The sequence below is a fragment of the Toxorhynchites rutilus genome, chromosome 3 (genome assembly GCF_029784135.1).
Source record: "Toxorhynchites rutilus septentrionalis strain SRP chromosome 3, ASM2978413v1, whole genome shotgun sequence".
NCBI lineage: Eukaryota > Metazoa > Arthropoda > Insecta > Diptera > Culicidae > Toxorhynchites > Toxorhynchites rutilus.
The window spans coordinates 187,734,475-187,758,972 of NC_073746.1; the positions used below are offsets into that span (position 1 = coordinate 187,734,475).

The window sequence follows — 24,498 nt, forward strand, 5'->3', positions numbered from 1 at the left end:
TACATTTACACTTGTGCTAAATTTTTCACAGCACACGATCGGTCATTGATATGAAATTTCACGAACCAACCAACATTAAAGTTCCAAATTTAAATTTTATTTGCTAGAATTAATCGTATCACTAACCTTACTTGCATGTAAAAACGCCCCCGACTCCGGGCACCTTGGTTTTGATATCTCTGTTAGGTAATACATTTCGGTAGGAACAAAAGTTCTCCTTTCTTTCATGTATTTGCAATGTCGATTTCCCCCAGGTAGCTTGGTTTTGATGTCTCTGTTAGGAAACCGCCGCATGTGTCGTCAATTTCGACCAATCAGAAGTGGGTATTTCCGTTAGGATAGGGGTTGAGATTTTTCAATTGTTCAATAGTTAGTTTCATGACATATATTATTTTCTTAAATATAAAAAATTGTTATGGAGTGCCGAAAACGATTGACGAAAAAATTTCACCAATCCATCATGAAATGACTGAGCAATAAACGTTTGAAATTGGACAATTTTCACGATGTGCTCGATTTTTGATTTTCAATTTGTACCCCAATAGGTTCCCGAAAGACGTAATCCTACGTCAAAAAATACGATGTTATAATTTAAAAAGTTATATTAAATATAATTTGGAAATAAACATGGTGCAGAATAATTGTTTTTGAATAAATTGGTATTTCAGAATATTGATAAATTTGCCATTTAATGATTTTTGAGGACGATTGAAAAAAGAGCACACCATGAAAATGATGCACAATATTTTTATTGTACCAACATAAAATGTTTTCTGTTCAAAATTACCTATTCTTCGAATGTTGTTGAAATATCTTATTTGTGTGTATTTTTCTGCTTTTTCCCTACAACTACTAGTTCAAAAGAAGTATATTTATAGAATCATTGACCACTAGTATGGTATATTTTCCTTGGCACCCGGAGTTTGAATACTACTATTTTAGAACGGGAGTTGAGACCACCTTCTTCAAGTCCACATGTTACTCCTGCGGGCCCTGAATTCTTCTTTGTTTTATATCTGTATTATAGTGACTTTCAACTCATTTGGCTGGTTCGTCTTTTTTTACTTCCATTTTTGGAAGAATGCCGGGAGTGAGAATTGTGTTGGGATAGGCAATATCCGAACCCCATTCGTTCGACCAGTGCGGCCGAACCCGATGAGTTGCCATTAATACGTTGTGAAAACCAGTTCGATTAAATAAATCTCTCTCTAGTTCTGTACATTCGCGTGTTCCGCGTTTCTTTTCTCGTACAACTGCCTGCCTAAATTTCATTAGGTTATGGGCCCAGTGATCGCGGTTACGGGAAGAGTGTAAAAAAAAGAAAAAAAAATAGAAAGAAAAAGAAAAAAAAGAAGTGAGGAAAAAGGGAGCGGGAAGCAGAATTTGCCCGAGTGCCACAATTCGACGGGTCGAACTATCCGTAGTGGAAGTTTCGGATACTGGTTCTTCGGTAGGAGCACGAGCTCCAGGAGTGCATCGAACTGGAAGCGGAAGAAGTCGAGGAGTTGATTGTGGAAGAAAAAGATTCTGCTACCGTGCGGGAGACGAAGGCGAAAGCAAATGATAAACGTGCGAAGAAAGACCGTCGGTGCAAGTCGTTGTTGATTTCGCGAATCAGTGACAACACGCTGGAATACATCCAGGGTAAAGAGTCTCCAAAAGCCGTTTGGACGGCGCTGGAACGGGTTTTTCAACGGAAGAGTATTGCAAGCCGCCTCCATTTGCAAAAGAAGCTGCTGACACTTCGACACACTGGCGGCTCTCTGCAAGACCATTTTGTGACGTTTGAGCGGATCGTCCGGGAATACAAATCGACCGGTGCAAAGTTGGAAGAAATCGATGTTGTGTGCTACCTGTTGTTGACGTTGGGGCCAGGTTTTGCGACCGTCGTAACTGCCCTGGAAACGATGCCGGAATACAAGCTAAGTTTGGATTTCGTCAAGTGTAGATTGCTTGATGAAGAAATTAAGCGCAGTGATGGAAGTGGTCGATCGCGTGACCCGGGAGTGGATGCCGCCGCGTTCAGCGGTGCCGGTGCCAGTGGAAAGCAGCATCAGAAGGGAAAGAAAAAAAAGTGCAAAATGGAAGTGTTTTGGGTGTAATCGTGAAGGGCATAAAATCGCCGATTGCCCGGACAAGGACAAGAATAACAATAACAATAAGAAGAAAGAATAGGCTAAATCTAGTGCACACCTGGGAAAGCAAGAAAAGAGTGTTTGTTTTTACGGCGGTGAATGTAGAAAATTCCTGGAATCGAGCTGGATAATCGACTCTGGATCATCGGAGCATCTAACGAATGATCGGAAGCTGTTTGTGAAACTGTTGCCGATGAAGGAGCCGATGCACATCTCTGTGGTGAAGGAAAGGGAAACCATCGTCGCCAAAGAGTATGGTGATGTAAATGTGTAAGCGTGCGGCGAAGCAGCAAACTCGGTTGCGCGAAGGAATCAACCGTAATGAGTCTGGCTTGCACCTTACCGATTTGAAGTAGAGTGTTGAGTGAAATTATTCAAGAATAAACTGAATAAACCGCCTCCGCACTTGTTCCCAACGGAACGCGTAACGAACGGAAGTGTATCAGAAATATTCCTTATCAATAAATTGAACTAACTGCCTTCGCACTTATTCCATACGGAACGCGTAACGAACGGGACTTAGACAATCTATCGATTTTATCCCTTCGACAAGTTGATTCAACTGCCTCCGCACTTATTCCATACGGAATGCGTGACGAACAGAAGTTGAACAGTTTGCCGACATCTACTACTCGGGAGGATCAACGAGAACAAGATCTTCACGAACTCCGCGCGCAAATTATACAATTATTGCAACGGACGTTGGAAGTCTGGATGCTGCTGATCTCTCGTTAGCAGACTGAAGACTGTGATATATTTCAAGGAACAACACTTGGTCTTAGTTTCGCTTAAGACTACTTATGGCTGCGGAAGGCAGCCTCAAACTACTTGCTTTATTCAGATATGGTCGAGTTTTTATACAAGATTTTTGCTGACATGATATATCTTAAATCTAGGTCAAATATCGGGAATGAAGGAGAAAATTCTATTCTCATATAGTAAAGTTCTATGCGTCACTCGGTCAAGAATTCAGAGCGTATATCGAATGAATGATCCTTTGTTTTAGTTCCAGCCACAGCCGGCCGTTGGTTTTATGATCGATGCGCGTTCGCTTATTTTATGGTTTGTTTTGGTTCTATGTTAAGCGGGCGCCCCGTGACCTTCTAAACTATAAATGCTATAGCTGAGCCAAACACATGCTCGCTTCAAGCGATAAAACCTAAACGCTAACTGTTCCAGAAGCTATAAAGTGGCAATGAATGAAAATAGTGAATGACGCGTGATTCTAATCTTGACCTTGATTTTCTACTACTCTCATTGGAATAACAAATTCTGTCGATTTCTTACAAAATGTGTTTACTGTCGCTGGGGGTAAGTCGATTCCAGTTACACTCAAAAACGTTCTGTATATTCCGGAAGCCCGTGTGAACTTGTTGTCCATTCGGAAGATGGAAATGGCCGGACTGAAGGTAGTGTTTGCGGATGGCGTCGTGAGTATCGAACGGGATTCGGAAGTGATCGCGGTTGGCGAGCGCCGGGGAAAACTATATGAACTTAATTTCTATCGCAAAAGGCCCTCTGAATCAGTTCTCTACTCGTGTGGGCGTGTGCCAAGGGAACTCGAACTCTGGCATCGACGTTATGGACATCTAAGTGCGAAGAACTTGAAAGTGCTGATGGACAATAAGATGGTTGACGGGATGAGTGCGAAGGTGAAGAAATCCGGTAGTGAATTCGTATGCCAACCGTGCGTCGCCGGTAAACAAACACGCAAACCGTTCTCTGTGCGCGAAGATAGACAATCGAAGCGTTTTCTTGAAGTGATCCATTCAGACGTTTGCGGCCTTGTGACGCCGGAGGGCATCCACGGTGAACGATATTTCGTGACATTTGTCGACGATTGGAGTCGATTTACGGTTGTGTTCCTAATAAACTCAAAGGACGAAGTGTTCGACAGCTTCAAAGAGTACGAAGCAATCGCGAGTGCAAAATTCGGCGAGCGTATTTCCCGGTTGCGTTGCGATAACGGTGGCGAGTACGTCGGTCGGGAGTTCAAAAAGTTCTGCAAGAAGAAGGGGATCCAAATCGAATGGACCACCCCGTACAGCCCGGAGCAGAATGGCGTGAGCGAGCGTATGAACCGTACGCTCGTGGAGAAGGTTCGGTTGATGCTCGGCGATAGCGGTGTCGGTAAGGAGCTCTGGGGTCCTGCGATCCAGACAGCGGTGTACTTGGTGAATCGCAGCCCTGCCAGTGCGCTTGGTAATCGAAAGACACCGTATGAAGTTTGGGAAGGCCGTAACGTTCGCAATCTACGGGCATTCGGTGCGGACGTGCATGTCCACATTCCTGAGGAACGTAGAAAGAAGCTCGATGCGAAGTCCTGGAAGGGGATTTTCGTCGGGTATGCTCCATGTGGCTATTGTGTTTGGGACCCCAAGCATAAGAGGATTGTTGTTGCGCGAGACGTTGTTTTCGTGGAGGACTCCCATACAACTTCGAAGATGAAGCCGAAATCTGGGTGCAGTTCCGATGTGTTTCCGATTCGTGCAGTTCCAGATGAGTCCGAAGGTGAAAGTGACGCCGAAGAGGATGATTCGAGTGGATCGGATGAAGATGATTCGAATGGACCGGATGAAGATTCGGATGACTCGGAAGAGGATTCGAATGGCCCGGATCCAGGTTCGGACGAAAACGATGATGAGGACAACTACGATAGCTGTGCCGACCAAACGATCCGAGGAGAAGAAGCTGAAGAGCAGAAGGAATTGACAGGATCTGGCAGTAAACCGAAACGGAACCGGAAGATACCGGGGTGGCATCAAGAGTACGGAATGGATTATACGGGATTTGCGTTGAACGCCACGAACTTCGTCGACAACTTGCCAAGCTCACTTGCGGAGATGAGGAAGAGGCCTGACTGGGAGAAGTGGTACGCTGCCGTGCGGGTTGAGATGGATTCCCTAGAGCGGAACAAGACGTGGACGCTAGTCAAGCTGCCTGAAGGACGGACACCTATCTCGTGCAAGTGGTTGTTTAAGGTGAAACCAGATGAGTGCGGTGATGGAAGTCGCTACAAAGCTAGATTCGTCGCGCGTGGGTTCAGCCAGAAAGCGGGATTCGATTACGCTGAGACGTATTCTCCGGTTGCGCGGTTGGACACCGTGCGTGTGGTTCTTGCGATTGCGAACGCGCAGAAGATGACAGTGCACCAGATGGATGTGAAAACTACCTTCCTTAATGGTCACTTGGAAGAGGAGATATATGTGACTCAACCGGAGGGATTCGAGCGTGGCAAGCATCTGGTGTGTCGACTCAACCGATCCCTATATGGCCTGAAACAGGCATCGAGAGCCTGGAACTCGAGGTTCCATAGCTTCGTCGAGCGATTGGGATTCCTTCGAAGCTTGAGCGATCCGTGTCTCTATGTGAAGGGTTCCGAGAGCAATCAAATCATTCTGGTGCTTTACGTGGATGACTTGCTCGTGGTCAGTCGACAACTGAAAGCGGTTGAAGCAGTGAAGCGGTGCCTCTCCAGCGAGTTCAAGATGTCGGACCTAGGCGAAGTGCGAACATTTTTCGGAATGAGGATTGACCGGGACGTGGAAGGAAGAAGTCTGCGGATTAGTCAGCGAGTGTTTTTGGAAAATTTGCTTCGTCGATTCAACATGTCAGAGTGCAAAGCGGCATCAACGCCTATGGAGTGCCGTTTGCGTCTGAAGAAGGGAGAGGAGGCCGAACGGACAGACAAACCGTACCGTGAGCTAATCGGCTGCCTCACGTACGTGACGTTGACATCCAGGCCGGACTTGTGTGCAGCAGTCAGTTACCTAAGCCAGTTCCAAAGCTGTCCTACGGAACAACATTGGGTACATGCGAAGAGAGTGCTGCGATACATTAAGGGAACACTGGACTTGGGATTGGTGTTCGTTGCGGAGGACTCTGCGCCGGTGATCGAATCATTTGCCGACGCGGATTGGGTGAATGATCCGATCGACAGACGTTCGCTCACAGGATACGTGTTCCGAGTGTGCGGCTCAAGTGTCAGCTGGTTAACCCGGAGGCAATCGACGATTTCGCCGTCTTCGATGGAGGCGGAGTTGGTGTCACTGAGTACAGCCGTGTGTCATGGAATATGGCTGTTGCGTCTGCTGAAGGATTTGAACATCGAACCGGAGAGTCCGGTCGTATACCAGTCCATGATCAGGGTGGCTGAAGATGAACGCGATACCGGTCGCCTGAAGCACGTGGACGTCAAGCATCGATTCATCCGTGAAGAGATTCAGCGGGGGTGTATAGTTGTCCATTACATCCCCACCGGTGAACAAATAGCCGACATCATGACCAAGGGGTTGCCGGTAAGTCTGTTCCAGAAGCATCAGGCCAACTTGGGGCTGGTGAGTTCCGGACATTGAGCGGGGGTGTTGGGATAGGCAATATCCGAACCCCATTCGTTCGACCAGTGCGGCCGAACCCGATGAGTTGCCATTAACATGTTGTGAAAACCAGTTCGATTAAATAAACCTTTCTCTAGTTCTGTACATTCGCGTGTTCCACGTTTCTTTTCTCGTACAACTGCCTGCCTAAATCCCATTAAATTAAAGTCGTGACCTTTGAATTTCAGATAAGCGATTGTTTGAATTAATCGAACAATTAACCGACGATGGGTAAAAATTAACCGTGTCAAGAGAATAAATCGACTCTCGGTGTCGGTCGGGGATGGAGATATTTTTTCCGCGTTTTACAGCCATTGATTTATTTCCCATCACCAACGAACACCGAGATTCGATTTTTTCTCTTGAGCTGATACATAAAATAAGATAGAGTATATTACAAACCTAGCTTTATCCGTAAAAGACTTAACTTTCAATTTTTCAATGATCTCTTATTGCCACAGTTCCAGTCATTTTACCATCACAATTTTGCCCTTATCCATCAACACTCTCACCCTGCAGAAATTCGAAATATTAATAACCAAAACAATTCCACACACAAAAACAAAAAAACATATATATCAAAATATTGCTGATTGTCAAGAGTACGCACACTGCGGAAAATCCAAGACGGCTGAAAGGCCTTTCTCATAAGTCGCGGTACCGTATTGTATTTATCGTGAGTGTAGCTTTAAAATATTTCAAAACATCGACATATTTAAAATCACAGTGTAAAAATTGACAACTTCACGGATTGTAGTGATTCTCACCGTTGATTGTATTTATTTCAGGCATAAGCTGTCGGTAATTCTAGTGCTGAATAGTTGTTTCATAAAACGCGGACGCCGGAGTATCCGAATACAGTAGATATTTAATTTCCACGGTAAAACAACTTGGGCTGTGATGGATGACGACGCGGAAACATACAAACTTTGGAGGATTCGCAAAACTGTCATGCAGTTAAGCCACGACAGAGGCTATCTAGTGACACAAGATGAGTTGGACCAAACTCTGGAACAATTCAAGGAACAGTTTGGAGATAAACCAAGGTAATTCTCGTTATTTTTGTTTTGCTTCGTCGTTATGTTAAACTATGTTATTTTCTTAGCGAAAAACGGCCAGCGAGATCGGATCTGATTGTGCTTGTGGCACATAACGATGATCCTACCGATCAAATGTTTGTTTTCTTTCCGGATGAGCCGAAAATTGGTATAAAAACTATCAAAACATATTGTACACGGATGCAAGAGGAAAACATTCATAGAGCTATAGTGGTAGTGCAGGCTGGAATGACTCCATCGGCGAAACAATCGCTGGTTGACATGGCGCCCAAATACATTTTGGAACAATTCCTCGAGTCAGAACTTCTCATCAATATTACCGAGCACGAATTAGTTCCGGAGCATGTGGTCATGACTCCCGAGGAAAAGCAAGAGCTACTCGCACGTTATAAACTGAAGGAAAACATGTTGATGAGAATTCAAGCGGGAGATCCAGTTGCTCGATATTTCGGTCTAAAGCGAGGACAGGTGGTTAAAATTATTCGACCTTCTGAGACTGCTGGGAGATACATTTCCTATAGATTAGTTTGCTAAATAAAAGGACCGACGAATTAAACAAAACGATATCTTTAGAAAGAAAATCCCCTTTTAATAACTTGCTCCTTCCACTGATGTAGAAAAAGTTTAGTAATAAATCCATTACTAATTACTATTACTATTAAAATTACTAATAAATGTTGAAATTTCGAGAATTAACTAGTAAAATGAGTAAATATACTCTAAAACATTTTTTATATAACCATTTTATTTGAAACTTCTGATTAGTTATATTTGACTGGAAAGTGAATAGCGTGACCATAGCTTGTCATTAGATCCCCATTTTATCAACTCAACTCAATATCAAATAGGAGCTAAAAAGTAAGGAAGGTTTCCAGAATAAAGCGAAAAACTTTGCCATCTCACTTTACTTGTAGCGGAGAGTAAAGGGGAATGTAAGTGTTAAAAAAAGATTAAAGAACGCAAGTGATACTTTATAGACAGAAAAGACATATTTATTTATTAATAGTTTTTATTGGACTTTTTCGATATCACCGTGTTTATGTACTTCAGAAAATTTATTCCGATGGACATTCAACAGCTCCGCTATTGATGTCCTCGATAACATCGTGAGGCGCGCGTCCGTCGATTGTGCAACCAACACTGTGAGCAGTACCAAGCACTTCCTTGCAGGTTCCGGACAATTCTCTGGCCATTGAGCGTGGTCGCATCACTCGAGCAATATTGATTACATCGTCGAATGTAATGTTTCCGCTGTGTTTGATGTTCTTCACCTTCTTCCTATCACGTGGTGGTTCTTTGAGGGCTTTCACGATTAGGGAAGCAGCTGATGGTACCACAGAAATAGCCGCCTGTCTGTTTTGGATTGTCAGACAAACGGTGATTTTCAGACCCTTCCAGTCTCCGGTGGCTTTGGCAATGTCATCACCAATTTTTTTCGGCGACTGAAATAACAAGTAAAACAAAAATTAGCCATCTCTAAATAAACGATCAAATTCTTCAAAAAAAAATTATGCACATTGATACTGTTCTTTATTTGATTGTGATCAAAAGGATCCCATCAATTGAGCTTCGAGCAACCAACAATTCCATCACGATTTTGTTCGTCTTAATACTCATTCATTTCATTAAAATTATGAAGCGGCTGTGAACGGAAATGCTCCAGAGTTCGTATCAGTCATAGAAAATACATTCAGATGACAAAATGTTTCATAATACTCGGTCTAGGAATAACAACACAGAGAACGAAGTCGGTCAATAAATCGGAGTTGTTCAAAGGATAAATCAACAATCTTCTTTGGATTGGGAACATTGAATTAGCGAATTACTGAATAGAGCTAATCTGAATGACTTTCAAAATCGTTGCACTTGCTTATGACCACCATATGAGGTACATGTGGATGACAACAATGTTTTGTATGTCTACATCTTGGATCACTGATGAATACAATTGGTCACATCCATTCCGAGTAAATGTGAAATGTTCTCGCTTCTGAAAGAGTTACTTGGGATATAGCCTTGTGCTCGAATCGGTAGCCAACAGGAAAAGGGTTCTTGAATTTTATCGCTGGCAAGTGATGGATCTGATGTGTATTACAAAATATGTATACGTATGTCGCCGCCAATATCGTGCACATGTTCTACAAAAAAAGAATAATAAAGCACAAAATTTGTAAACAAACTTACCAAACCGAGCGGTCCAATTTTGGGGGCCAACGATGAAGTGGCACCAACTTCTCCGCCAACACATCTCAGATAAACTAGAATGTAAAACCAAGAATTATTCACTTTCATCAGGCAGAAGATATAGCTAGACGCTGAACCCCAAACTAGAGCATTCCATTTTCGAGATAATGTACATAGAACCCTGCGTAAAATTTATATTTCATACACATCACTCATCAACTAACCGTGTTTAATTTCAGTGGGATCGAATTTTGGTGGCATCTTGAGGATGAATTACTAGATTTCTAATAAAAACTACTATCAACTCCACAAAAGTGTGTTCACACAATTGCTGCCGATGCCGGAAAGAGAAAGAAAGAGATTTACTTTGACAGTTTTTGGTTTGACAGTTCAGTTTCCGGCAGTACTGTTTTTGACAGCTCTACTCATTTCGTTGTTACCAATGCTACCAACAGCTTTGTAAAACATTCTACTCATTTTTTTTCTCTCGCCACCCGATTTAGAAACATTGTTCGTTTTCTGACCAGCATTGCTCATGATCGAATGTAAAACAGAAATGAGTTCTGAAGAAGGAGATTTGCAATACAGTACATATTTTACATTTAATGCGACATGCCGAGGCACCACTCAGTGTCCCATTAGAAGCGATTTTGACCTGTAATACTTCCTTTATACCATGGACAGACATACAACTGTACTAGCGCTGTACGTGTACAGCGTTGTACAGGTACCACGATAGCATGACACACATACTTTGGTTGTACATTGTACCGCATGTCAGACTGACAATCAGAAGTTTGAATTTATTGCATTGTATTTTCACCAATATTTCAATGAAAAGGGTTTTTATTTAGCGTCTAAATTATCGAACACAACAAATATGTTTCCAATTTGAGTTATTAACTCAAGAGAAAGTCAATGCAAAGAATGTATACCAAATGTTTTGATTCGTTTTGTTCATGCTACCCACCACTAACCGTCTATGGCGCTGCGCACAGTACAACTGTAGCCATGTACAGCGGAAAAATAGGTCGGTACAGGTACAGCGATTGTACCGAGTTGCTTGCATGGTTCTAGAGCTGTACATGGTGACAGACATACAATTTCCGAAGTACAACGGTTGTACAGCTGTATGTCTGTCATAAGTATTAGGTCTTGTTCTCACGGCAGCGGGGCGTCAGCGTGGCTTCCCAGAAAACATTAAATCGTATAATTTTGCACGTGCAAGTCTTACAAGAAATCCGAATAAAGTGCGATTCACATACAACATCCACGTCACGTTCACGTTCCGTCCCGTCACGATGCGTCAATTATTCTCCCATGCAATTCTTATGGAAGCATTCACATACACCATCAACGATAAGTCGAAGTTTCCGTTGCTGGTGTATGTGAATGTTTTCATAAGGATTGCATGGGAGAATAATAGACGTAACGTGACGTGACCTGGTGTGAACGTGACGTGGATGTTGTATGTGAATCGCACTTAAATCATAATCGCATATAATATCAATCAAAGTATGTATCGTGTATATTTGAAATCGCATAAAATGTAAAAACTCGATTTTATATACCATTATCAAATTAAGTCGCAATTCGGTATAATAAACATCAATTTTATGATGTACATTGTCGTTAAATATATTTAATCCGCATCATATGCGTATATTACGCTGATGCAGTTTGTGTGTCGTATAAGCGTATAATTTAAATCGATTTAGTACTTTAGTAAATCGTATTGCATGCTGGAGAAAATCATGAAACAGTAAATCGAATTAAATCCTAATAAAGAACATATTACATCGAACCCACATCGGAGCAGTTTTCACCAAACATCAATTTGTGGCATTTTAAACATTCATATTCCACTCCCAACACGAGTCAATCAAACAATTATTATTACTACGAACATAAATACTCATATATAAAAATGGCGGTTCGTGAGGTTGTAATAAACATTTCACGAAAATATTTTGCGCCATTTGTTTTTTTCTATGTCTGTAATAAATCGTATAAAAGTATGGAAAAAGTCGTATTTGGTGCTTTGACAATTCATGAATATATTCATATTAGATCGCAATTCAATTCCAACATATTCGCTATTATAGCCGGTCAAAGTTGCATATTCATCCAAACAAATTCGGTAAGCATTTGCCATCCCAGCAAACATTAAATCGCATAACAAGCGTATATATAACATCACCCAGCAAACATTAAATCGCATAACAAGCGTATATATAACATCATATGCCCTAAAATTTGGTTGGCATATAATGCGCCTAACTGGCATATGCATGCAAAAGTGGAGGTCATATACATACACTTTGACCGGCTATAATAGCGATTATGTTGGAATTGAATTGCGATCTAATATGAATATATTCATGAATTGTCAAAGCACCAAATACGACTTTTGCCATACTCATATACGATTTATTACAGACATAGAAAAAAAACAAATGGCGTAAAATATTTTCGTGAAATGTTTATTATAAATTATAACCTCTCGAATCGTCATTTTTATATATGAGTATTTATGTTCGTAGAAATATTAATTGATTGATTGACTTATGTTGGGAGTGGAATATGAATGTTTAAAATGGCACAGATTGATGTTTGGTGAAAACTGCTCCGATGTGGGTTCGAACTCCGGTCGTCTGGATTATCATCCACCAGCTATCTCGCGCGTCTATCTGAAATTTAATTCAACAGCGGTTAAAACTTTCAAGTGCATCAGCATTTCATTTACATTTCAATATGATGTAATATGTTCTTTATTAGGATCTAATATGATTACTGTTTCATGATTTTCTTCAGCATGCAACACGATTTACTACAGTACTGAATCGATTTAAATTATACGCTTATACGACACATAAACTGCATCAGCGTAATATACGCATATGATGCGGATTAAATATATTTTACGACAATATACATCATAAAATTGATGTTTATTATACCGAATTGCGACTTAATTTAATATTGGTATATAAAATCGAGTTTTTACATTTTATGCGATTTCAAATATACACGATACATACTTTGATTGATATTAAATGCGATTATGATTTATTCGGATTTCTTGTAAGACTTGGCACGTGCAAAATTATACGATCTAATGTTTGCTGGGATGTACAACGCTAGTACAGCTGTATGTCTGTCCATGATATAAGAGTGTTATACTTATGACAGACATACAACTGTACTTGCGTTGTACTTCGAAAATTGTATGTCTGTCACCATGTACAGCGCTAGAACCATGCAAGCAACTCGGTACAATCGCTGTACCTGTACCGACCTGTTTTACCGCTGTACATGGCTACAGTTGTACTGTGCGCAGCGCCATAGACGGTTAGTGGTGGGTAGCATGAACAAGCAGAATCAAATCACTTGATAAACGTTCTTTTCATTGACTTTCTTTTAAGTTAATAACTCAGATTGGAAACTTTTTTATTGTGTTTGATAGTTTAGACACTAAATAAAAACCTTTTTCATTGAAATATGTGGTGGAAATTGGAAAAATATCTGATTGTCAGTTTGACATACGGTATAATGTACAACCAAAGTATGTCTGTCACGGTACGATGGTACCTGTACAACGCTGTACACGTACAACGCAAGTACAGCTGTATGTCTGTCCCTGGTATAAGGGTGCTCATACACTGTTTGACCGAAGCCAAATATTTGACTCTTTTTGACAGATAAATTTTGTCCAACGTGTACTGATCAAATATATTCTACACAAAACACGACAAGCAAATATTAAATTATTGGATGCCTAAAATATTTTTTCAGTCTGTTCTTCGAACCTGTCGGTATATGGTTAGGTTACCTTGAATATTTCAGTTGATTTTTTCCTTGTTCGGTGTTTGATATTGTTTACTACTGTTGGAAATTGAAGAGTGGCAAACAAAATAGCGTTTGTACAAATATCAAATCAAACCTTATATGTCAAAAAATATCAAATATTTGACCTCCGGGCAAACAGTGTACGGCCACCTTAAGGATGCTCATACACTGTTTGACCGATGCCAAATATTTGACGATTTTCGACAGATAAAATTTGATCAACGTGTACTGGTCAAATATATTCGACACAAAATACGACGAGCAAATATTTAGTACTTGTTTGCTTAAACTTTTTTAGACCATTTTGTCAAACCGTGTACTGACGTACGTTAAATATTCCAGTCAATTTTTTGTATTTTTGATGTTTGGCAGTGTTGATAATTGAAGAATTGCAAACAAAGTGGCAAGTGGCAAATAAAACTGCAAAAAGGGATGCCAGATCTTTTTTATTCTAATTTTTATTCATTCATTTCCAAATCAGTGGAAATCGGTGTGATATGTATTTTCTATCTAAATTGTTGAGGTGAGTTTGTCACTCTTTTTATTTTATTAACTCCAACGAAATGATACAATGAATTTTAAGTCTGAGACACATAAAAAAGAGCAAAACGGATCAATCCGTGCACCTGGCATTCATGCCCTAAAGTAAACATTAGTAAACATTTCGCAATATGGCAGAAAGGTAAGTTTGATATTTTCTATATTAGATTATTATGTAATTTGAGATTCATTTATATTTCAGATCATTACGGTTAGACATTTCTGGATGCTCAAATAGTGCACATAATATATTAATCTGTACACCTGTAATTCATACTTGGTAAACATTTCTACATTTTGCATTATGACAGGAAGATAAGTTATATTTTCTATAGAAGAATATTTTCTCTTTTATGATTAACTTATAGGTTTGTGGAATCCCGACGACTCGGGCGAAGAATTCGAAATTACAGGGTACCTTGGTTGTGTGGATATTTTTATGGCCAAAAAGGGTCGGAGAGGATGGCGGCTTCAAGAAGTACGAGGAAAAGATCCTCCAGACTATCGAGAATGCTTCGGATAAATCGCTACAGACCTGGATCAACGCATCCCAGGCAATCAATGATGTGTTGGTACAACACTATGTTAGTGGATGCGATCAAGAAGTTCATGAAGAAGGTTAAAAAACTAATAGATTAATATTTAGGTGCAAATATGTTTCATCTGCCTGAAATTTTCATCAGTCGGAATCGGGTCGAGCTTAGATTTATATTTTTTGCTCCGATTTTTAGTAAAATTTGTGTTTATTCTAATAAAAAAAAAGTTACGTGTGTTTATAAAAAATCTTAAGCATAGCTCATGAACGATGTTACATGTAACTCGCGAATTCAACTGAAAACAGAAAATCAAAAATGCACCCTTAATGTGTTTTTAATAGACCTTTCGCGCAAATCGATAAACAGTCATCACAGTTATGTATGTGTCGCCCTTTTGATAAGTAGTATACTGTTTATTTACTTCTCCCCATGTTTTCTTCGCAACCATTGCGATAATTTGTTCAATGGTTTGCTCTTCAAATTCTCTTTGGTTGTGCTGGTTGCTACGTATCAACATTTCTCTGGTACAATGCCTGCCATATGAAATCTTAGGTTTGCGCTTAATATCATGGACAGACATACAGCTGTACTAGCTTTGTACGTGTACAGCGTTGTACAGGTACCATCGTACCATGACAGACATACTTTGGTTGTACATTGTACCGTACGTCAAACTGACAATCAGAAAATTTTCCAATTTTCACCACATATTTCAATGAAAAAGGTTTTTATTTAGTGTCTATACTATCAAACACAACAAACAAGTTTCCAATCTGAGTTATTAGCTCAAGAGAAAGTCAATAAAAAGGACGTTTACCAAGTGTTTTGATTCGATTTGTTCATGCTACCCACCACTAACCGTCTATGGCGCTGCGCACAGTACAACTGTAGCCATGTACAGTGGTAAAACATCTCGGTACAGATACAGCGATTGTACCGAGTTGCTTGCATGGTTCTAGCGCTGTACATAGTGACAGACATACAATTTTCGAAGTACAGCGCAAGTACAGTTGTATGTCTGTCATAAGTATAACACTCTTATATCATGGACAGACATACAGCTGTACTAGCGTTGTACTAGTACAGCGTTGTACAGGTACCACGGTAGCATGACACACATACTTTGGTTCTACATTTTACCGCATGTCAAACTGACAATCGCAAATTTGACCAATTTTTACCACATATTTCAATGTAAAAGGTTTTAATTTGCCGTCTAAACTATCAAACACAACAAACAAGCTTCCAATCTGAGTTCTTAACTCAAGATAAAGCCAATGAAAGGAGTGTTTACCAAGTGTTTTGATTCGGTTTGTTCATGCTACCCACCACTAACCGTCTATGGCGCTGCGCACAGTACAGCTGTAACTATGTACAACGGTGAAACAGGTCGGTACAGATACAGCGATTGTACCGAGTTGCTTGCATGGTTCTAGCGCTGTACATGGTGACAGATATACAATTTTCGAAGTACAACGGTAGTACAGCTGTATGTCTATCATAAGTATTAGGACGAAATGATCAAAAGCTGCTGTACTCAGATTCTCCTCCGTTAATGCTGCTGCTGGCAGTGTGTCTAAGAATTGTACCAGATTTATCGCCATCTTCCGATTCAGCTACCGACCGAGATAGTTGCCGCGTTACTGTTTTTCGATTAGCAGGACTTGCATGAGCATCACCGTCCACATGAAACATGGGTAATAGGCCCTGTCGGGACGGGTGTGGCAATATACCGATTCTGTTCCACCACGGATCACTTGTCACTTGTCAGGCTTAAATGGCGCTGTTTCATACAAACAGCCACTTTTCTGCTGCTTGCATGGCCAAATGATGAATCGCACGATCACGGTCAGTATCTGCTGCTGCAAGCTGCGGTAAAGGAACCGTTTTTGTTCTTCAGATCTATCTTCGATTATCATAGGTGTAGCTGTCAGGACCAATTCTATAGCACCATATGACGTCTTCAGCGACAGTAGCCATTTTCATCTACAATATTGTTTACTTTGAAAAATGACAGCGCACGCATACAAGATAGTATCCGACTCGACAAACAGTGTACTATGTGATAACCGTGTTTGTCATTCATTCCAAATAGCTGTATTTCGCCAAATAGTTTTACGTCAAATTTTTTACAAAAACAAAAAGGTGTAATTATGGTTGTAAAATATTGTTGTCAAACACGAAATTTGTACTAAATTTTCACCAAAATTTTTCTGTCAAAAAATGTCAAATATTTGACCTACGGTCAAACAGTGTACGGCCATCTTAACACATGTAGACACTCACTTAACCATTTGTCGATGCATTTCCTATTTGTTCCACAAATAATTACTATTAAAATATAAAATCATCATTAGACATATTTTTCGTTCAATGTGTTTTTGCGATGTCGATAAAAAAACCCTTATTTCATCACATAAAATAAATATTCGATACGTTAAAGTCAATTTTCATTCATAATTTTGATTTTGAAAGCATGTTTATTCCAACTTAATATCCATCATTATTTTCGCCGTCTACGCGAATAAACTCTTCGAAATCAGAATCCGAATTGAATTAAGATTCCAATAATACAAAAGCAAAAGCAGCAGGTTTTCCATTTTCATAGTTTCATTTTTAGATTTTCCAACACAATACTCGGAACTTGACAGCTCAGTATAGTTGTATTGGTGAACCCGAGTGCCAACCCGTGAAACATCTCAGTGCGAAACTAACAGCTTTCGGAGCGAACCCAGTGCGACACTAGGTTGAAACTGAGTGAATAAAAAAACCTTTTGACAGCAATTAGTGTGGCACTCGGGTTGAAGCTGAACAAAAACGAATTCGCTATTAAAATATCGTGGCGAGAAGTGAACACATTCCGCTCACGCCACGTTGACGCCCCGCTGCAGTGAGAACATGGCCTTACAAAGCAGTCTTTTAATCGCATGCGATATACTCACTCGCGATATTTTTCAGTGCAGCTCTTTACAATGGTGCTCGATATCTCGCGATAATCTGTCATAATCAGTCTGTCCATCCTGTATCCCTCTAATCATACTGCCATTATTTGTTATGGACAAGGTCGTATTAGATTGATGGAACAAAATCGTATCGCTAGAAGTGTGAATGCAAGTATAAAATTCGAGATAATTAATAATTGAAAAAATAACAAATTCAATCTAATATTACCAAAAATGTGTAAAAATAATTATGATTATGCAGCAATACGATTGCAATAGGTGATCGACTCAGCTCTTACTTGATGAAGCGTTTAATATGTATAGAGTTGAACATTTATTTTGATATATCGTTCCATCCATCTTAAATGTTATGAATAGCCATCATTGGACGCAAGACACTTTTGGGTGATATATGATGCATATAACTGGCATATACTCGCAAAAGTGGGGGCGATAAGGCATAATGCATGGCATGTATATAACGATATAAGTTGCTTTTTACACTGATATGCGTTTTGATCCGACAATGCCATATAAAAATAATATAATGTGCGTATATGATACTGTATATCGCGATACTAGTATGATTGTAATATCGATATACGACTTAATCCATCAATGATATAGAAATCATGTTTTTGTATTTCATACGATTTCGGATACACATGATACATCCTATGATTGATATTTAATACGATTGAAATTTGATACGAATTTATATATCAAGCATGTGCAAAAGTTCTACGATTTAATGTTTGCTGAGTAGCTGTTACTTATCATCCAAACAACCTGATTTCGAATCACATCGGAGCAAATTTTCTTTACCAACACCATTACTCATTCTAAATATTTATACCCCTATCCCACTAAAAGACAATTGAATAATTCCTATTTCTACGAACATAAATGTTGTCATATATATGAATGGCGATTCGGGGGGTTATAAAAATAATTATAACCTCACGAACATTTCCGCCATTCGTTTTTTGTTTATCTGTAGTAAATCGTATATACGTATGACAATAGTCGTACCAGACGCTTGTGTAAGTCGTATATTCATCCAAACTATTTCTTAAGCAATTGTCATGCATGTATACCACCTCCACTTTTGCATGTATATGCCAGTTAGGTGCATAATCGACCACCCAAAATATGGGATTCATAATGCTGTATATCAGCTAGTTATATATATAACATGGAGTCGAAATTTTCATTCAAATGTTTCCAATTGAAAGATGTTTTCGGGCCTGCAGATCTAGTAGAATTAATTTGCCTTCCTAAATCACCATATCACCACCAGATGTCGATACTGTACATACATCGCGGATCTTGATATGTGAAATCCCTAATATGCTGTAATATGGCCTAAATTACAATATAATACGATTCAATTTTTGCAGTACTACATTGATTCAGTTTATGTGTTCAAGTGACTCACAAACTGCATCAGCCTGATATGCATAAATGATTTCGTATAGATCGATTTTACGATAGTATATATGTACCGTCTTCAAAGGAATAATTTCGTATTTTTGGTCACGCCCATTGAAGCCACACACAAACTTATTTCTCATAAGACTAGCGCGACTCACGCATATTCATACACTTTTCATTCGACCACCGATATACGACGACGACCGAAACGAAAGGCAACACCAGCAGCAATAATAACAACAGCAACAATCAGCACCATTAACACAGATCACCCCGACGATGAGTCACCCTTTTGCTGGGTGCCGAACATTCATGGCATCGCATCAGATGGAAACCAGACACGAAATGAAAACGTCTCAACTAATATCGAATTCGTTTTTGTTCAGTTTCAACCTAACTGCTGTCAGAACGTTTTTTTATTCCCTCTGTTTCAACCTAGTTTCGCACTAGGTTCAACCCAAAAGCTGTTGGGTTCGCACTCGGGTTCACCAATACAACTATACTGAACTGTCAAGCTACGGGTATAGTTTTGGAAAATCTAAAAATAAAGATTATGCTATAAAGACTGCTGTTTTTACTTTTGTATTATTGGAATCTTAATAAAGTTCGGATTCTGATTTTGAAGAGCATATTCGCGTAGACGGCGTTAAGCTTCGTGTGCCTTCATTGGGAGGCGAGATAATCATGGGTTTTCAGTTGGAATAAACATGCTTTTAAAATCAAAATTATGAATTAAAATTCATTTTTACGTATCAAATATGTATGTTATGTGATGAAATAAAAGTTTTTTTTCGAAATTGCAAAATCATGTTATACGAAAGCTGTGTCTGATGATGATTTTATATTATGATGTTAATTATTTGTGGAATAAACAGGAAACCGCCTCATTCGAGAACCCGAAAACTTTTTTGACGTGGGACTACGTCTAACCGGAATATATGGAGGGTAAAATGAAAACCTAAACACAGAACATGCAGGAAAAAATGAAAGATTTCGAATGCTTATAGCTCGAACATTTCGTACTGGATGGGAGAGATGTTTGCATCACTTGATAGGGAATATTTCTACGCATCTATCGCAACTAACAAAATGTTGTTTTTCATTAGATAAACAATTGAATAACTGTAAAATATTAGGCGTTATCTAAACGCCCTAACTGCATCGTTTTGATTGGCCCGATTTTTTCCCTAACACAGCCATAAAAACCAAGCAGCCTTGGGGAAATCGGCATTGCAAATACATGAAAGTAGGGGGACTTTTGTTCTCATCGAAAAATGTTCCCTAACACAGACTTTAAAACCAAGCAGCGAAATCGGCATTGCAAGCACACGAAAGAGCCTAGAGGCGAGTGAACTGAAAAGTTTAAACCCTCTTAAAGCCAAAAAGAAGAAAAAGAACACACGAAAGTAGGGGGAGCTTTTGTTCCCACCGAAATGTGTTCCCTAATAGAGATTTCTAAACCATCGTGCCTGGAGAAATCGGTATTTCAAATTCATGCAAGTCGGGGGTATTTTTGTTCCGACTGGAATGTGTTTCCCTAACACAGACTTCAAATCCATGAAGCGTGGGGAAATCGGCATTGCGAATTCATACAAATCGGGGGTATTTTTGTTCCGATTGAAATGTGTTTCCCTAACACAGACTTCAAAACCGAGGTTTCTGGGGAAATCGGCTCTGCAAATAAATGCAAACTGCGAGTACTTTTGTCCTCGCTTGCCTTTGTGCAGAGTGGAATATGTCTGTCCTAACATGATCTTCTAAACTTAGGAACCTGGGAAAATCGTGCAGCCACTAGAAGCGAATGAACTTCCCAGTTTCAAGCAAATTCGAGATTCGAGAAGTATGTACACTTTTGGGATGTAAACTTCAGAGGGAAATGTAAAATAAAATAATCGTTTGATAATTTTTTTTGTCTTTATTGGAAAGATTTTCAGCCTTAGGCTGGTTCATCAAACGTTTGATAATTCTTCCGTACATATATTTTGTTCTAGTCATCATACCAAAAGTAAAAGGTCCGTCATTAAATTTACTTGTAACGAAGAACAATCAATCACAATAAATGAATTGACTTTACACGGCATTTGTTCATTTTTTTCACTCACAGAGCAAATATATTGAACTCAATTGAATTTGGAAACTGTTTCATTCAATCATGAATTAAATCAATACAAACGAATGATTGCTAAGCTAAAGTAGTTCCACGTGAACCTTGCGGTTATATCATAGATATAACCCACTATTTTTTTTTATTACAGAGTCAGTTTGGATCTAACCCAGTTTCAAAAACGAATTTGCTATAAATGTGTATCCGATAGAAGAGAAAATCTTATCACAAATCGAGGTTAAAGTGTTTTTTGTAAGCAATCAATTTTTGTCGGCGTGTTTTCTGAACTGCCCGAACAGTACATCATAAAACCGATGCTTGTTACAACGAATTGATACTCAATTATTAGTAAAAATTAAGTTAGGCCGAGGACATAGTAAACGCGATGCGATGCGGATTTCAATGCGGTGAAACTGTTTGTGGAGTGTTTTTCCGCGATTGGATGCAAGTGATGGTTGATAAACATCTTCACAATCGAACTCGTCGAACGAAAATAAAGATTGAGCTGTTGAATTGTTTTTTTTCCGATTGTTTCGTTTTCTTTCATTCAATTTAGATGTTCGGTTGTAGCTTTTTTTGAGAAAAATATCACATACATACAATTTATTACTAAATTAAATATTTCACAATTCAACTGTTTACAAAATTAAGGCATGTTATCATCAAGACGCCTAGAAGTATATCCTAAGGTGAGGCCGTTTCGTCACAAAGTTGGTTAGGGGAGCGGTATATGAAAACAGTACGAAAGAAAGCAGAAGAGGAATTATTTGGTTGAAGCATGAAAGAGACAAACTGATCACGAGCGAGCTTGGCCCAAGCGTATTGTGTTTTGTTTATAAACAAAACACAGTAGACTTCCAAGATGGCCGAAGAGTGATTTTAGCAGGTTGGTCCACCTTAGAATACATATAGACGCCTTGGTTACTATAGCTGGCGTCATTGTGCTGGGTTGTTTACATGTGGAATGGAGTGGAATGAAACATCAGAAAACGCGCGATCCAAAGCGGTCAGTATGTCATAGCACGCGATGAGCTTCAATTCATCGCTCCGCATCGCATCGCATTGCACCACGTTTACTATATCCTCGGCTCTAGACTTAAGAATATCTTTAAGGTACACTTGTCCAGGTCTGTTGATAATACAATAATAAACAAATAACAAACAATAAAAATATGTTGAAAAAAAATGAGTGGGTTATATCTACGATATAATCGCAAGGTTGTTGTGGGACTACCGTTGGCTTAGTAATCATTTGTTTTTATTGATTGAATGAAACAATTTTCGAACTCAATTGAATTGACAATGCTGTGTAAGCAAAGAAATTGAACAAACGCCATGTAATGTAAGGCACATGCAATACATGCAAGTTGGGGGAACTTTTGTTCTCTAAGACAGTCATCAAGTGTTAAGGCCCATTTATACGTTGCTAGTAGCTGACTTGACAATGAGCAGCTACTGACCCGGTGGACTCGCTTGACAATTGGTTGACTCGCCTTGTCCGTTCACATAGTGTGAGCTGCTGGCGAGAAACTAGATACTACGGCACGGGTTTACCTGGGATGCCAGGCGATTTTTCAAATGTCCATCAAATAGTCAGAAACAGCAATCAGGTCCGAATTTGTCAAATGATTGGTCCGAAATCGACTTCTTTATTGGTAGTTTTCATCTTAGGTTTTCAGTTGAATGTATCATTACACAATTTTATAGAGATTACAGAGCAGTGTTGAGAATAACACCTGAACAAGTGGAAAAACTGTTGAATTTAATTGCTCCACAAATACAACGCCAAGATACACTCATGAAGGATGCTGTACCTGCAAGAGTGATAATATAAATGACATTGATATGCCTTTCTTCTGGAATATTGTTCAGATTGTTGTCGATATTTTTTAGAATCTCGAAAGCATCCATAGCTAAGATAATTCCGGAAGTATGTGATGCTTTAAGTGATAGTCTAGAAGACTTTTTAAAATTTTATTCACACGCGTCAAAAATTAAAATAATGAATGAAAATGTACTTTTTTAAATCGAATATGTATTCTGTTTCTTAGAACCTTACTTTTTTTCGCAAGTTGTGAGTGAATTTTGAATGAAAATTGTGCCTGATAATGATTCTATATTAGACATTCTCCAGAAAACTATCTCAAAAAGAAAGCGTGCCCCGCCAGCGTGCAAAACAGAATAACAATGATTTCGTTAAGAAACTATGAGGGTTTTATTTGTTTTTCCAATAATTTTCAAGTCTATAAATATCTTCGCATATTTTCAAATATCTTAAAAATAGAGACATTTCTTTACATTTGGCATCCCTGATTCGAACGCTAAATTCTGTTTTTGACGTTTTGAAGCATGCGAGTGCGAGTAAATTCAAAAAACTTTGAAGTAGCTCGCACGCCGGATCACACATGACAATAACTGGCATGATGTGTTCACACGGTGTGAGTAGCTGCACTGCAGTAACTGACTAGACCGACTCGTATGCTTGCTCGCACCGTCTGAACCCGGCTTTAGGGAACAAAAATTACCCCTACTTGTATGTATTTGCAAAGTCAATTTCTCCAGCCACACTTTGGTTTTGACGGGTTTTTTTAGGACCCGAACTATTAACAAATGTTCGAGTAAGCATTCGATATCTTTAATTTTTTCCTGCATGTTCTGTGATTAGGTGATTTCATTTTACTCCCCCATGTATTTCGATTAGACGTAGTCCCACATCAAATAAATAAATAAATAAATAAATAAATAAACAAATTACCCTCTAACTCGACATGCCGAGGCACCGCTCAGTGTCGCATTAGAGGCGATTGTGACCTGTAATATGACATTCGTGATGACAGTTGTACAGTTGTCTAGTCGACTTTTAATCTGGGGCCATAATTTGATCCCAACGTGATGTTTACAAAAATGGCCAATTGGAGGCGAAAATGTCTGATTATTTGTTTCGCATTGTCTGTCCAATTAGCTAAATGTCGAATTAGATGTAACTTACTGTAATAACTTTTGTTATAAACTTTGTTGTACTGTAATACTTATGACAGACAAACAAATGTACTAGCGTTGTTCTTCGAAAATTGTATGTCTGTCATCATGTACAGCGCTAGAATCATTCAAGCAACTCGGTACTATCTCTGTATCTGTACCGACCTGTTCATCATTGTACATGGCTACAACTTGTCAATTCCAACTGTACGCAACGCCATAGACTGGTAGTGATGAACAAACCAAATCAAAACACTTGATTGACATTCTTTTCATTGGCTTTCTCTTGAGTTAATAACTCAGATTGGAAACTTGTTTGTGTGTTTGATAGTTTAAACGCTTAATAAAAACTTTTTTTTAT

General features: G+C 39.2%; 2 protein-coding genes across 2 annotated transcripts; one reads left to right on the forward strand and one right to left on the reverse strand.

Annotated features, from left to right (window-relative positions):
• Positions 1 to 7,251: 7,251 nt before the first annotated feature.
• Positions 7,252 to 8,130, forward strand: LOC129778153 (DNA-directed RNA polymerases I, II, and III subunit RPABC1). Its single transcript, XM_055784887.1, has 2 exons — positions 7,252 to 7,557; positions 7,617 to 8,130. Exons 1-2 carry the CDS (start codon positions 7,412 to 7,414, stop codon positions 8,101 to 8,103), a joined length of 633 nt encoding a protein of 210 aa, XP_055640862.1. The 5' UTR covers positions 7,252 to 7,411; the 3' UTR covers positions 8,104 to 8,130.
• Positions 8,131 to 8,560: 430 nt separating this feature from the next.
• On the reverse strand, positions 8,561 to 10,137 carry LOC129776681 (60S ribosomal protein L12). Its single transcript, XM_055782474.1, has 3 exons — positions 9,978 to 10,137; positions 9,754 to 9,827; positions 8,561 to 9,011 (listed from the first exon to the last, which is right to left on the reverse strand). The coding sequence occupies exons 1-3, from the start codon at positions 10,012 to 10,014 to the stop codon at positions 8,625 to 8,627; spliced, it is 498 nt and encodes a 165-aa protein (XP_055638449.1). The 5' UTR covers positions 10,015 to 10,137; the 3' UTR covers positions 8,561 to 8,624.
• Between the last annotated feature and the right edge of the window lie 14,361 nt (positions 10,138 to 24,498).